A 14,085-nucleotide genomic window follows, 5' to 3' on the forward strand; every position below is an offset into this window, starting at 1 on the left:
GGCAATTGGGAATTTCGGGACAACTCCCAAACGTCTGGTCCATTCCAGACAGACCTGGCCAAGCATCTTTTTGTTGTTGTTGTTATTTTAATAGGTGTCATTCTTATTTAAATTCCAATACAGACAGCCATCTTTTAACAAAACATAATTACAGACTACTATTCAACAAATACATGACGACTTATAGGGTAGCCTTATGTCAACAAAGCCATGCCCGTGTGTCCGGTCCGCCGGCCGGAGTTACCGGTATACAGTAAATTATAGCCTGCGGGCTGCAGAATGTGTTAATGATTAGTGACTTCGTCGGATCCTTGCTGTTGTGCCAACAATTGTCGTTAAGCAACAAATGAGCCCAAAGCAGATCGTCTGCGCCGCCCTACCCCCACACCAGACGTGAACCAAAATGTGCAAAGCTGACAGATCTTTTCAGTGGCGGAAGGATCCAGCAGCACGACTCAAGAGTCAGCACAGTGGGGAAAATGGCAAACTATCAGACCAAGCTGACCATGCATTTGTTATGCAAATGATTTGGTATACAAAATTGTTAAATAGTTTAGTCCTTATGTATTGCAAGCATCATTGATTCTTGTTGTTCCTCACCATGAAAATGAAACAGGAAGCAGCAACCGGTAGAGATGCCGTGTGTAAGGCTACCATACTGGCAAGGCAATTGTATTATGAATTCAGTGTATACAGCAAAAATTATGTAGCGGACATGCTCCCCGCAATCTGAGGTGTCACCGTGACTCCCCCGCAACTTGGTAAGCTGCATTCTTCCAAGCGGCACTACTGTTCGAGACAACCACAAGAAGACGCCTACTGGACCTTAACCTAATTAGCAGCTTCCCGTCAAATCTTGATTCCCGTCTTCAAAAAGATTCCTTTCCTTCTTTTGAAGATAGCAACCAAGCTGGGACAGATCGACAAGGGAATGCAAATACAGCAATGAACTATCCATCCATCCATTTTCTGTACCGCTTTATCCTCACAAGGGTCACGGGCGTTCTGGAGCCTATCTCAGCTGTCTTCGGGCGAGAGGCGGAGTACACCCTGAACGGGTAGCCAGCCAATCGCAGGGCACATATAAAGAAACAACCATTCGCGCACACATTCACACGTAAGGGCAATTTAGAGTCGTCAATCAACCTACCACGCATGTTTTTCGGATGTGGGAGGAAACCAGAGTGCCCGGAGAAAATCCATGGGGAGAATATGCAAACTCCACACAGGCGGGGCCGGGATTTGAACCCCGGTTCTCAGAACTGTGAGGCAGATGTGCTAATCAGTCGGTCACCGTGGGGACAGCAATGAACTATTTGCTTAATATTCAAACATACATGCAAGGCGCCACCCACGGGCGTTTGAGAGTACTGCAACCCAGAATGGTTGTTTTAAACTGAAGATAAAATGTCCGTTTTGATATTTCACTAACTCTGCAGAAATATTCCAAATGTATGCCTTGATGGCTATGTCAGTGTGTCAACTTTACAGGTCCAACTGCAAAACTTTGAGAACTGTTTGTCTTGATTTAAAGCCCCAAAGACTAAAATTTAAACAATCATTCTATATCCTTGATCTATGAGTAAAGAGTACAAAGTTGGGAGTATTTTATATTGAGATATGATTTTGTGTTTCCCTCTAGATCCCTCGTAGATTTCATTAAATAGTCTATAAAATTCCACTCTTTGTTGTGTTTTGTGTGTGTTTTGAGTTTAATAAGGAGACCTCTGTCATCTAGGACTCGTATTTCATCAAATTTAGCAACCTTTAGATGATGAGTTTCTCGTCATTTTTCATACGTTACACTGCTGCATCGCTGCTTCGACGAATTTCATTCTTAAAAAAATGACGTTTTATCCAAAGGCCAATATACGCTACAATGATGAGACCTAAAATCACGGTGACCGCTCATTGGTTAGTGTTCGGGCCTTCATTGCAAGCCAGGAGGATCAAAAGAATTCGGTCTTTGGTTGTGCGCATCGGAGGCCTCTCCATCTAAATTCCTGGGCTGAATTTTGGGCCCAGTACACCCTTGGGCTACACTCAACGTCAGAAACCACTACGGAAATCGGGGAGTTCAAGAAGAATAAAAATCCACCTAAAAGCAAATGAAAAAACATTTACTATCCAAATGGAATTAAAAGGTCCACTTTTCGAGAGTCATGGCTTTGTACGCAATGAAAAACAGCCACCTGCTGGCGTCTTTTAGATCATTATCCTGCTGCAGAACATTGTTGCCATAGTTACCTTGAAAAAGTAACTTAGTAACTGTACTGATTACTTCAGCTTAAAAGTAACTTAGTGACTGCTGATGACTTCATTTAAAAAGTAACAAAGTTAGTTAGTTACTTTCAGCAGCTGCCAAGCGGCAGGAATAACCGTAGCTTAACCGTACCCATTACTTGGTAATGTACGCCACACAAGTTACAGAATGATGTCATCGGGTAGGAGGCGGGGTACACCCTGAACTGGTTGCCAGCAAATTGCAGCATTTCCCAATCACTTTCTTCCATTTGTTGGAATATAGGGCGGTCTTGGTGAAATGCTACTGCACACTTGGACTGCTCTTTGTTTGAATCACCAGCTACAAATTATTGTTTGGTGAGAGACATTGATGATGCTTTTCCCAGGAAAAGTAATGTGTTACTCAAAATGGCGGATTTTTGGAGTATTTCTTAAATAAATTACGTTTTATCCTCTTACGTTACTTTGTAATGCGTTACCAGCATCACTGCTCCAGAACCCAAGTGTGCTTCAGCTTGAGGTCAGAAACTGAACATTCTCCTTTAGGATTTTCTGTAAAAGAGCGGAATTCATGGTTGCATCAATCACAGCAAATTGTCCAGGTCCTGAAGGGCAGAAGCAGCCCCAGACCATCACACTACCACCGCCATGTTTAACTGTTGGTAGGATGTTGTTTTTCTGAAACACCAGATGTAACAAGACACACCTTCAAAAAAAGCTCAACTTTCATCTCATCAGTCCCTATAATATTCTCACAGTCTTAGGAATCATTCTTTTTATTTCATTTTTTTTTTATTTTGTGCAAAAGTAAGGAAGCTTTTTGACATCACTGCATCAATGCTCCAGAATAGAAAATGTTTCCGTCCGATGACGCGACGCCGAGCGTCGTATCAATGCAGAGGTCTTGTGACGCTCGCCGTCACGTCAAAACGCGAACACACAATGAATGGGAAAGTCGAGGGCGTCAGACACTTTGCCAAGTGCTGCATGAAAGAGCCTTTAGAAGATGTTTGGCCTCTCATTCGATCAGGCTTCATAAGTTAAATGTAACTAGCCTGAAATTTGGTGTGGAAAAACGCAAATATTTTTGCTACCAAGTTACAGGCACGCCCGAAACAACAAATGGAATCATTCTTTTGGACTGCAAAACGACAGTCTTTAAGATGCCTTACAGCAAATCCCTGTCCATCAACAACATTCGTGAGGTGGAAATGGCCTCATGTTCCATTCAGTTGAAAAATAGTACCTGAGCTGCCTCCCACCCAGAAGAGTTTTTGTTATTTGTGGGATGCAGAAATATTGAGTTTCTGTGGACGAAAGGATGGAATTGTATGTGGGAGATTGGTGTTGTTGTCAGCCATCTCCTTGATTATGACACTATATTTTGTACACATGCACGCACACAAAGATGATTGACACCATTTATCCTCCCACACACCTGGAACACCATTTTTCACCGGCGGCAGTGGCAGACGCGGTTGGCTCAGATTAATTTGAAAGTTTCCCTGTCCGATCAGATTTTTTGGGGCACGTCACACCAGGAAGTGAAGACAGCTCTGATGAAGGCTGTGGCTGGCTCATTTCGCCCGCTTGTATCCGGCATCTTGTTCTTTCGGTCACGAGCGTCGCCTTTCAGCTTAGCTCCTTCTTTACCACAACGGGCCAATACAAAGTCCGCATAACTGCAGACGCTGGGCCGATCCACTTGTCGATTCCATTCTTCTCTCACTCACACAAGACCCCAAGATACTTGAACTCCTCCACTTGGGGCAGGATCCAATCCCCGACCTGGAGAGCGCACTCCACCCTTTTCCAACTGAGGACCACGGTCTCAGATTTGGAGGTGCTGATTCTCCTCCCAGCCGCTTCACACTCGGCTGCGAACCGCTCCAGTGAGAGTTGGAGATCACGGCTTAATGAAGCCAACAGAATCACATCATCTGCAAAAAGCAGAGATGCAATACTGAGGCCAACAAACCGGAGACCCTCTACGCCTCGGCCGCGCCGAGAAATTCTGTCCATAAAAGTTATGAAAAGAATCGGTGACAAAGGGCAGCCTTTACGGAGTCCAACCCTCACCGGAAGTGAATCCGACTTACTGCCGGCAATGAGGACCAAACTCTGACACTCGTCGTCCAGGGACCGAACACCCCATTTACGTAACCCGTAAAGTTGGCTTGATACATCATTTATTGTCCTGCTCGGTTTTGTTGGGATTAAAATCTAAATTTCGGTGCTGCGTTCTATCAGCCATCTTCCTTCAGTCAAACTTGACAGACAGGAAATGTGTGGCTGTGTTGTTTGTGGTGTCGAGCACTGGAAAACAATGAGTCACAGTAATTTAATTAAAAGAAAGAATGTGTACATTAAACTGTCTAATTATTTCTTGATGTTTTGACACTCTAATTATATTGATCAACTGTGATTAGCTGGCAACCAGTTCCGGTGTGCCCCGCCTCCTGCCCGATGATAGCTGGGATAGGCTCCAGCATGTCCGCCACCCTAATGAGGAGAAGCGGCTCAGAAAATGGATGGATGGAAGTGTGAGTGCAGTCAAATGGGACAAAAGCAATGACAGTACTTTCTAGAACATTACATGTGTCCAGGGGCAGAGCTACGTGGTGGCCGTGGTGGGGTGGCCAAGGCCGCCATTCACGGCAACCCTGCGGATGCCCCCAATATAGTGTTGTTCCGGGTGAACATTTTCGATCAGAGACCCCCCCCCCCCCAACCAACCACCCACCCAAAAAACTCTGGCTGCGCCCCTCCATGTGTCCATTTAGTCCACATTTGGTTTATGTCTAAATCAGTGGCTGTTAAGCTCGTTGGAGGTAGTGAGCCCTGCAAGTTTCATTCGTACATTCACCGAACACACAAATGAGACAAATATATATATATTTTTTTAAATTCAAAACATGCTATAGGTATTCAAAACATGCTCTAGGTATACCTGCATATTTTATTAGTACAAAAAATTAACCATAAAGACAAGTCCAGAAATGCGCAGCTTCACTTTGGTAAGTCCCACTCTCTTAGTCAGAAAAATGGTGACGTGTTAAATACTTATGTCAGCTGCTGTGTGTGTCTGTCTGTGTGTGTGTGTTTGTGTGTGTAGTACCATTTTTCTCATTAAATATATTTCCAAAGGTGCTATTGACATGAAACTTTGCTGCACTGTGGAACACAATTTTTGTTGAACTAGGTCTGACAGCTGTATTAAACTAATTTTTTTGGGTCCGGAATCCAAAACTGATCTCAGTTTTTCTCTACCACATCAAGTTTTTGAACAAAGTGAGAACAGAGTGGAACAAAGGAAATCAAACACTATGATCGAATAGTTACAAGCTTTGAAAAAAAAAGGCAGCATTGAAAAATATAACTTACAACGGTATGCCCATGGTTACAAGGTTAAGTGAAAAGCCAGCACAAATCCTCTTAATTCCTACTATGCCAGCTTTCTGTTTGCAGATATTGTTAGCACTGACCTATTGGGAGCTGCACACACCTCTCACCGCACTGTCTCAATTTTGACAAACAAACAAGTTGCCCCGTAGCTGTAGATGAGTCCAACCGTAATCAGATGGGAAGTCTTATTACAGCTAATCAGTGGAATTTTGCTTATCTGGAGGGTAAATTGTGGAGAAGAAATTGACTGCAATTTTGGAATCAGCATGCCAATTTTAGTTTTAATCAGCATTAAAGTCTAACTCAACAGGGGGGGAAAGAAAAATTCTAATTGTTCCCCAGTGATAGATTTTAGGTGTTGTCTTGGCTTTCAATGCCTTTATGCATATGTGTTCAATACTTTTTCCCTGCGTCATTTCACATTTTTACACACAATTTAATTTCTGAGCTTTTTTTGTACCGCTTTCTTTATATGTACGGATTACTCGGGTTGTTCCCAACATAGGGTGAAATGTTCGGGTCGATAGCGCCTTTGGAAGTATATTTAGTGAGAAAAATGGTGACGTGTTAAATACTTATTTCAGCCGTGTGTCTGTGCGTGTGTATAAATAAATATATATATTTATTTATATATGTGTGTGTGTGTGTGTATTGTTGTTATTTGCGTATTCTTATAATTTATTTGTGTGTGTTGGACGAAGACATTGACACGGTAATAACAGGTTGGGGGATTTGCACCAAAATTGGTTTCGAAGATAAAATAACAATAGTCGTCCCCTGGCAAAGGAGACATTAAGGTGTGTCGTCGTTCTTTCTGGAAAAAATTGCGCAACTTTCGGGAAACACAAATTCTTTCTGATCTACATGTGGGTGTGGCCATTGCACAAGTGTAGTATGGAAAGAGGGCATACCTTTGTATGTGGGTGTGTCCTGTGTGGGTACTTAAGGTGGTTGCTGAAGTCATCGGGCATCGTCTGGCTTGGCCATGGACACTTCAAGGTCGATGTTGTTTCTACTGCTGCTGCTCAAAGGTCAGAGATTCGTCCTTCTTTTTTTTCAGGGGGTCAAAGAAGGACATTTGAAAATGTTACTTTCCATTTTGCCCTTGTGTTCTTTTTGCTATTTGTTGCAACTGTTTTACTTATGGATAGACAAATTCAAAAATCAGCTAATGGCTGGAATTGCTGTTCTGTGCCCTTTTGGGATTCGTACGGATTTGTTGGGGTGAACCGATCCTCCATTATTCATTCACTCACCACTTTGCTGATTGTGGGCTTGGGATAAAGGCTCTTCTAATATAAAAGTAGCGCCATGTTGAACAATAGAATAGAATTATTTTTTATTGTCCACCGAATTGTTCTTCGGCTGGCCAGCGCAAGAGGCAGACAGCATTAAAATACAGATCTAAAACCTATTATAGATGCAAGTGAGTTGAGGAGCTTCATTTAGACAAAAATAGTGCTTTGTGCATCTGGAGTCATATATATTTAATTATAAGGGTCAGGGTGTCAATTACTGGTGGATTTTCGCTATTTGTGGTAGGACTCAGTTCCAAGTGTCCGTCTATAGGCTATGTGCCTTTCGTTACATTAGCAGCCTTATCTTATCTTTTATTGACGCAGATGTAAACAATAAACACTGAACACAGGATTCCAAATCAAAACATCGAAGAAAATTCAGGAAAAGCAATTGTAGGCTGATAGCTGGTTCACATCAATTGCATGGAGTCACTTGTCAACTGATATTCCAGACCAGAAACAATGAACACACAGGTGACACAAGTGGGTGGACTCCATGCAACACAGAAGTGATGCACTTGTTAGAAATAGTCGCTAATGCAATCAACTTTTGACTTTTGAGGGCATGAACTGAAAACTCTAAATTGTGAGACGTTGTCCAATGGTCCAGGTCTGGAACCAAAAAAAAGACAATTGACTCCATGCAACACAGATGTGAAGCTGCCGATATGACTAAATATTAGCTCCATGATTGACAGAAAAGCAAAATCTTCAAGGATTTTGCACTGCATGGTTGGATTTTTTGCACTGAATAGTTGCCTAAGAAGCATTCTTGACCAGTGTTTCACATCTGTGTTGCATGGAGTCGAAACCAGGCTATCAGAGGAATGTAGTACAGCAGTCTTAAACTGTTTGTATTATAGTTCAAGAGTGATTCAATGCAACACAGATGTGAAGCAGTGGTCAGAAACGGTGCCAATACGTCTTAATATCTGCTCTGCCATTGACATTTTTGACTTTCTACAGTAAATGTTTGGGTTTATAGACTCATTTTGCTTTTTCGTGACTTTGTCGGTCAAGTAATAAAGCTTTTGACTACTTTTATTATGTGTTTTGATTATTTTTATTTCATTTTTTTAAGATAAAAGCGACTTTTGAAATACATTGCATATCATTGTCAGCACAACTGTATTAATCACATGATCAAGTTTGACACGTTATCATATGTGCATCTTCAGAGTGTGCCGCGCAACTAAATGGTGAGTCGCAGCCTTCCTTCCTACATCCTTCCTTCCTCCTCACCTCGCTGCCTCCCTTGTGACACACCTCAATTCTTGTGTGTGTGTGTGTGTGTGTGTGTGTGTGCGCGTGCGCGTGCACATGTTCAGTATGCGGGATGCCTCCGCTCAACCCGCGCATCGTGGGGGGTGAGGCGGCCCCCCCGGGTGCGTGGCCCTGGCAAGTGAGCCTGGATATATCCGGGCTCCACATCTGTGGGGGGTCGCTAATCAACAGCGAGTGGGTGCTGTCAGCCGCACACTGCATTAGCAGGTCAGAAACACACACACACACACTACTCCATTTCCCCCAATGAAAGCACAGATTCCCAACCATGTGATGAGATCATCAGGTCTGCCGTAGGTAATAATCCAATTTCACTTAATTGGTCAAAAAACTATTAAGTATGTGTCTTTGTCCATCTATTCTTGCTAATGGGTCTTAACCTAGGTTCAATCAAACTCCAGGGGTTTGACAGAGGTCACGACACCGTGTCGACGTTTACGAAAACAAAGTATGTTATGCCTGGATCGGACCGCAAGATTTCAGCCCCAATATTGGCCCAATCTGCTATCACAGCGGACTTCACGATACCAATCACGTATAATGATAGGCTGAACAATTAAATAGTATTTTTTTTATTGCATAAAGTTTTGAACCAACATCAGTTCTTGTCATTTGTATAAGATATCCAACTATTTTTTTTATTTTCTAACCCTTCAAATTCCAGTTTGTTTGCACAAAACAACCTCAAGAATTACATTTTTATATATTCTCAGTAGCGCAGTACATTTTTTTCCCTCCTTTTTTTTCCAAATTAAAACGGCATCTGGGAGTGCAGTAAGTCATTCAAGGAACTACAAATATGTCATGTGGTAGCACCTAATAACAATTTAGAGACTTCAGTGAAGCTAACATGCACCTTTCGGAACGTAAGCACGGGGAAACTCCACACAGGAAGGTCCGAGCCAAGATTCAAACCCACGACCTCTAAACTGTGAGACAGTCTTGCTAACCACTCTATTGCTGTGCCGCCCCAGTAAATAACAAGGAATTTAAAAAATGTACTTTTCATGGGTTTGAATTCTCCAAAAGTGGCCTGGAGTGGCCAAAAGGTATATTTCAATACAATAATAATCCAAATCAATCACAAAACGAAACAACTAATAACAACAAAGCAATACAAACCTAAAAAAAAAAAAAAAAAAAATAAGTCATTTTGTGTGTGCGTGTGTGTGCAGTACTAGCCCTATGATGACGGCGGTTGTGGGTCGTCAGAGCCAAATGGGTTCCAATCCTAACGAGGTGAGCCGCAGCGTCGTGGAGCAAATCCTTCATCCCGACTACAACCCGGCGACCCTAGACAACGACGTGGTCCTGTTGAGGCTTTCCTCGCCTGTGGCCTTCAATGACTTCATCCGCCCTGTCTGCCTGGCGGCGGCCCAAAGCTCCTTCTTCGCCGGAACTGACAGCTGGGTCACCGGTTGGGGGAACATCGGCTCGGGAGGTCGGTTGACACTCCCAATCGCCCTTTTTGTTTTTCTAAAAGCGAGTACCTTTAGTTCCTTGAAAACTGTCTTTGACGTTTACGAAAACAAGTACGTTATGCCTGGCATCGATTATTTTTGCGATGAGTCGACCCTTCAGCTCATATGTAAATTGCAGCAAGCAGCTGCTCTTATATAACCATCGTTAGCTTCCAACGTCAAGTGTTTAAGGTACGTGCTTTAAGATAAAAGTACATTTGACTTTTTAAAAAAAACTTTCATAGGAAAGAATATTTTTGGACTCTTTTACAATTGTTGTGTATTAGCACATGCTTTGAAGTTGACAAAAAAAAGGGGGCTCGTGGAAATGGACCCACCTTTGGCGAGTGTTGATGTCATGCCCTGCTACACCAGCATATATTCTATCTGCGACTTGAGAGCCACTAACCGTGCGGCGCTTATTATGGGGGCAGTCTCTACCTCTTCTTCTTGCTCTTAATTACACTGCATGTCTTGCAATAGAGCTCAGTGCTGCCAGGTATAGTGTGGCACAATGTGGTACTACACAGAAGGCACGCAACTCTAAATTCCGTTTTTCCTATAAACTGTAAAAACCAATGAAAGACAATCACTTCATTCCAAGCTATAGCAGAGGAACACCTGGTTTGTCAGTGACACACATTTGGTGTTGTTGTGGTTTGCAGTTCCTCTGCCGGCCCCCCAAGACCTGATGGAAGTGGAGGTTCCCATAGTAGGAAACCGCCAGTGCCAATGTGACTACGGCATAGGAAGTATCACCGACAACATGATTTGCGCTGGTCTGAGAGAGGGAGGAAAGGACTCCTGTCAGGTGACTTCATGTTTTTCATGATAAACAAAACAAGTATATTTGTTATGCGCTGAAAAAGCAAGTACAGTGCACCGAAGTGGAATTGTGTTTGAAGAAGTGATTTAAAGGCTGATAATGCAGAGGCCTGTCTATTGAAATTGATCGTCGCCAATAAATCGTAGATCAAGTAAAGTTTGGTGATGATACACCAGCAGCGAGTTGACCATTTAAGTTAAAAGCAACATTAACAGCACAAAAACACACAACACTGGCAGAGAGAAACGGCGTGCCACATACACCAACGTGATCTTGACTCCATCCTAACAAAGAGAATGCGGTGTTCCACAGGGTGATTCCGGTGGTCCCATGATGAGCAAACAAGGGTCCGTGTGGGTCCAGAGCGGGGTGGTGAGCTTTGGTAATGGTTGCGCCCGGCCGGACTTTCCGGGTGTCTACGCGCGGGTGTCCCAGTACCAGGATTGGATCAGCATCCTCACAGGCAACGACAACCTGCCAGGCTTTGTCACCTTCACGTCTCCGGGCACGGACCCAGACGTGGAGGTTAGCTGCAGTGGGCTGCCACCCCCCACCACTGCCCCACCCATCACCACAACCCTAATCCCCAACATCACGCCCACCAGTCCGCTCCTTGATAGTGAGTTTCAGCCTCCCTTTCTTCTTTTCTTCCACCTTTTTCCTTTTTTTAAACCTCATTTTCAAATGAGTTGGCCCATCTGTCTGTTTTAAAAATCTAATTTGGGTCTTGAGCACAAAACGTTTGCCCACCCTCGTGTGTGTGTGTGTTTGCGCACGCTTGTGTTTTCAGTGTGCGGGCAGGCCCCTTTCAACACCCGCATCGTGGGGGGTGAGGAGGCCCCTCCAGGTGCGTGGCCCTGGCAGGTGAGCCTGCACAGGAGGAGGAGACACATCTGCGGGGGGTCGCTCATCAACAGCGAGTGGGTGCTGTCGGCGGCACACTGCTTTCGTAAGAGGTGAGACGCGCACACACACGCATACACACATCACCTCAAAAAGTCTGGAAAACCCTTCTACTTATGTATAATGCATTTTTAAAATGCATGATTTTGCTTCTACCCATATGACAAAAACATCCGTCCATTTTCTGTACCGCTTTATCCTCACTAGAGTCGCGGGCGCGCTGGAGCCTATCCCAGCTATCTTCGGGCGAGAGACGGGGTACACTGAACTGGTCGCCAGCCAATCGCAGGGCACATATAAACAAACAACCATTCGCACTCACATTCACACCTACGGGCAATTTAGAGTCTTCAATCAACGCACCATGCATGTTTTTGGGATGTGGGAGGAAACCGGAGTGCCCAGAGAAAACCCACCCAGCCACGGGGAGAACATGCAAACTCCAACCAGACAGGGCTGGGATTTGAACCCCGGTCCTCAGAACTGTGAGGCAGATATGCTAACCAGTCGCTCACCGTGCCGCCTGATCAAAACAAATTTATCTGTATTTTGTTAGTTTTTTTTCAAAGAATTATTCTGAAGCTAAGCACTTTATTTGAACACGTAACGTCTTTTCTCGTGTATAATGCGCACCCATGTATAATACGCACCCCCCAAAGTTGACCTCAAAAGTCTGGAAAACCCTTCTACCTATGTATAATGCATTTTTACAATGCATGATTTTTTTTGCATGAAATCCTTTTTTTAATGTACTTGCTCTTATTTTGAAATTCACAGCCCTACTTTTATTTTGTAAATTACGTAACATACAGTTGTGCTCATATGTTTGATTACCCAGTCAGAATTTGTAAGATGGGTACAATTCTTTCAAGAAAACATGAAGGACCAGGCGAAACACATTGAATTTTATTTTAAAGGGATTCAAATTAAACGGTCAAGCATTACAGAAAGGCATTTTCATTAAACAAAACATAACCATAAAGAAATGAATGATGCTTTTTGTTCAGTCAACAGTCATATAACAAAAAAAAAAAAAAATATTTCAGAAATTCTCCCAAGGTATGTAAACTTATGAGCACAACTGTACATATATGCAGTCATACGTATCCCTGTCATATTGGAATTAAAGTGTAGGCTACACCTTTTTCATAACCACTCGGTGGTGGTGGCATATTAGAATGAAAGTGTACACCTTTCTCATAACCTCTATGTGGCGGTAGCATATTGGAATGAAAGTGTACAGGTTTATCATAGATGGCGGCATACATTTATAAAATGTGAACGTTTTTTTTTTTTTTTACATTTTCCCCGATACATATGCATAATGCACACTATTGACTTTTGAACATTTTTTGGGGGGGAAAAATGTGGATTATACACAAGGAATTACAGTACATTCTGAAAAGAAACTATACAATTTTAGTCAAGTGATGATACAGTTTGACACATTCATCAGAGCTTTTAATTGGCCCAACGCCAAGGTAGGGTGGACTAATTGGTTTCTCTTGAGAAGTTTACACAAACACACTACACAAACAACCCTGCCCAAAACATAAGGTATTTTACTTGATGCCAAGACAGGGTGAATAATACTGAGGAACGGCCAAGTGTCAGTTCCAAGGGGAGGGTTTGCATCATGTGACTGGTGGATGATGTTGATTGGCCGCAACTGACTGGGGATTTTCCATGGAATTCGCTGAGAGCGTTCACCTCGAACTAAGTCGTCTCACAACCATTGCACTTGACGTAATGACATATGAATTCTATACGGCAATGTGCTCATTTTCTAGACTGGTTCAAAAGTGACTGAATTAGGGCAGGCAGAAGGAGGTGTAAAATATTGATTCTGGCTGAGAAATGAGCCAAAAAAGGAACACTGCGGTCAGTATAGGAGTTGATCAACTTTCCCTCACTTTAAGTGAAAGAAAACAAAAATTGAACAAAAAGGTGAGGCTTTTTGTGTCCAAAATCGCCAGGCAGCAGGAGTGAATGGTTTGCCCAGAAAGGCGAGTTCATCGGAGAAGTTTTGAGAGGGTTTTTCAGCCGGCCCTCCTCCACTCTACTCTCTTCAAGCAGGCCTCGAATAACGTCACTGTGTGTGTGTGTGTGTGTGCAGAGTTAGAGGTGAGAAGGCGTATTTGGGTCGTCAAAGCCAGCAGGGTCCCAATCCTAACGAGGTACGCCGGAGAATCATCGAGATCATCCGCCACCCTGACTACAACTCGTGCACCAGTGACAACGACTTGGCCCTGTTGAGGCTTTCCTCGCCCGTGGCTTTCAACGACTTCATCCGGCCCGTCTGCCTGGCGGCTGACCAAAGCTCCTTCTCCGCCGGAACCGAGAGCTGGGTCACCGGCTGGGGAGACATCAGCACGGGAGGTCAGTTGGTACTCCCTGTTATCTTAGATATTTACAAAAAAAAACCTCTGACGGGACAAACCCAAAGGAAAAGGAGACACTTTAGTTTTGTCTTGAATCCAAATTGTCTCCGATGTTTACAACAAAAGTACATCAGGATTTTGGAAAATGCTAAATGCTTTTTCGCTGTTGAACACTTAATTTTCTTTTTGGTGTTTACACAATGTCTTCTTTTCATGGGGCACTGACCATAGCTTGTTAGTGCTCATTGAGTTGCCGTTGGTGTGTGTGTGTGTGTGTGTGCAGT

At 43.4% G+C, this 14,085-nt stretch overlaps 2 protein-coding genes across 6 annotated transcripts in view; one reads left to right on the plus strand and one right to left on the minus strand.

Moving 5' to 3' along the window:
• rrn3 (RRN3 homolog, RNA polymerase I transcription factor) overlaps positions 1-10,133 on the minus strand; it is a 31,042-nt gene extending 20,909 nt beyond the window's left edge. For 2 of the 5 annotated variants that reach the window (XM_061750535.1, XM_061750536.1), the window contains exon 1: positions 6,561-8,112. In XM_061750535.1, coding sequence (XP_061606519.1) covers positions 6,561-6,620 — 60 coding nt within the window. In that variant the 5' untranslated portion in view covers positions 6,621-8,112. Of the gene's footprint in view, positions 1-6,560; positions 8,113-10,029 lie in introns of those variants that run through there. The other 3 variants (XM_061750537.1, XM_061750533.1, XM_061750534.1) reach the window with 2 other exon arrangements.
• LOC133466620 (transmembrane protease serine 9-like) overlaps positions 6,577-14,085 on the plus strand; it is an 8,403-nt gene continuing 894 nt past the window's right edge. Inside the window, exons 1-9 of the mRNA XM_061750538.1 lie at positions 6,577-6,680; positions 8,126-8,146; positions 8,276-8,438; positions 9,407-9,672; positions 10,357-10,502; positions 10,830-11,136; positions 11,308-11,473; positions 13,537-13,799; position 14,085. The exon at position 14,085 is cut by the window's right edge and continues 148 nt beyond it. Coding sequence (XP_061606522.1) covers positions 6,635-6,680; positions 8,126-8,146; positions 8,276-8,438; positions 9,407-9,672; positions 10,357-10,502; positions 10,830-11,136; positions 11,308-11,473; positions 13,537-13,799; position 14,085 — 1,379 coding nt within the window. The 5' untranslated portion in view covers positions 6,577-6,634. The remainder of the gene's footprint in view (positions 6,681-8,125; positions 8,147-8,275; positions 8,439-9,406; positions 9,673-10,356; positions 10,503-10,829; positions 11,137-11,307; positions 11,474-13,536; positions 13,800-14,084) is intronic.

This window comes from Phyllopteryx taeniolatus, chromosome 16, assembly GCF_024500385.1.
Source record: "Phyllopteryx taeniolatus isolate TA_2022b chromosome 16, UOR_Ptae_1.2, whole genome shotgun sequence".
Lineage (NCBI taxonomy): Eukaryota > Metazoa > Chordata > Actinopteri > Syngnathiformes > Syngnathidae > Phyllopteryx > Phyllopteryx taeniolatus.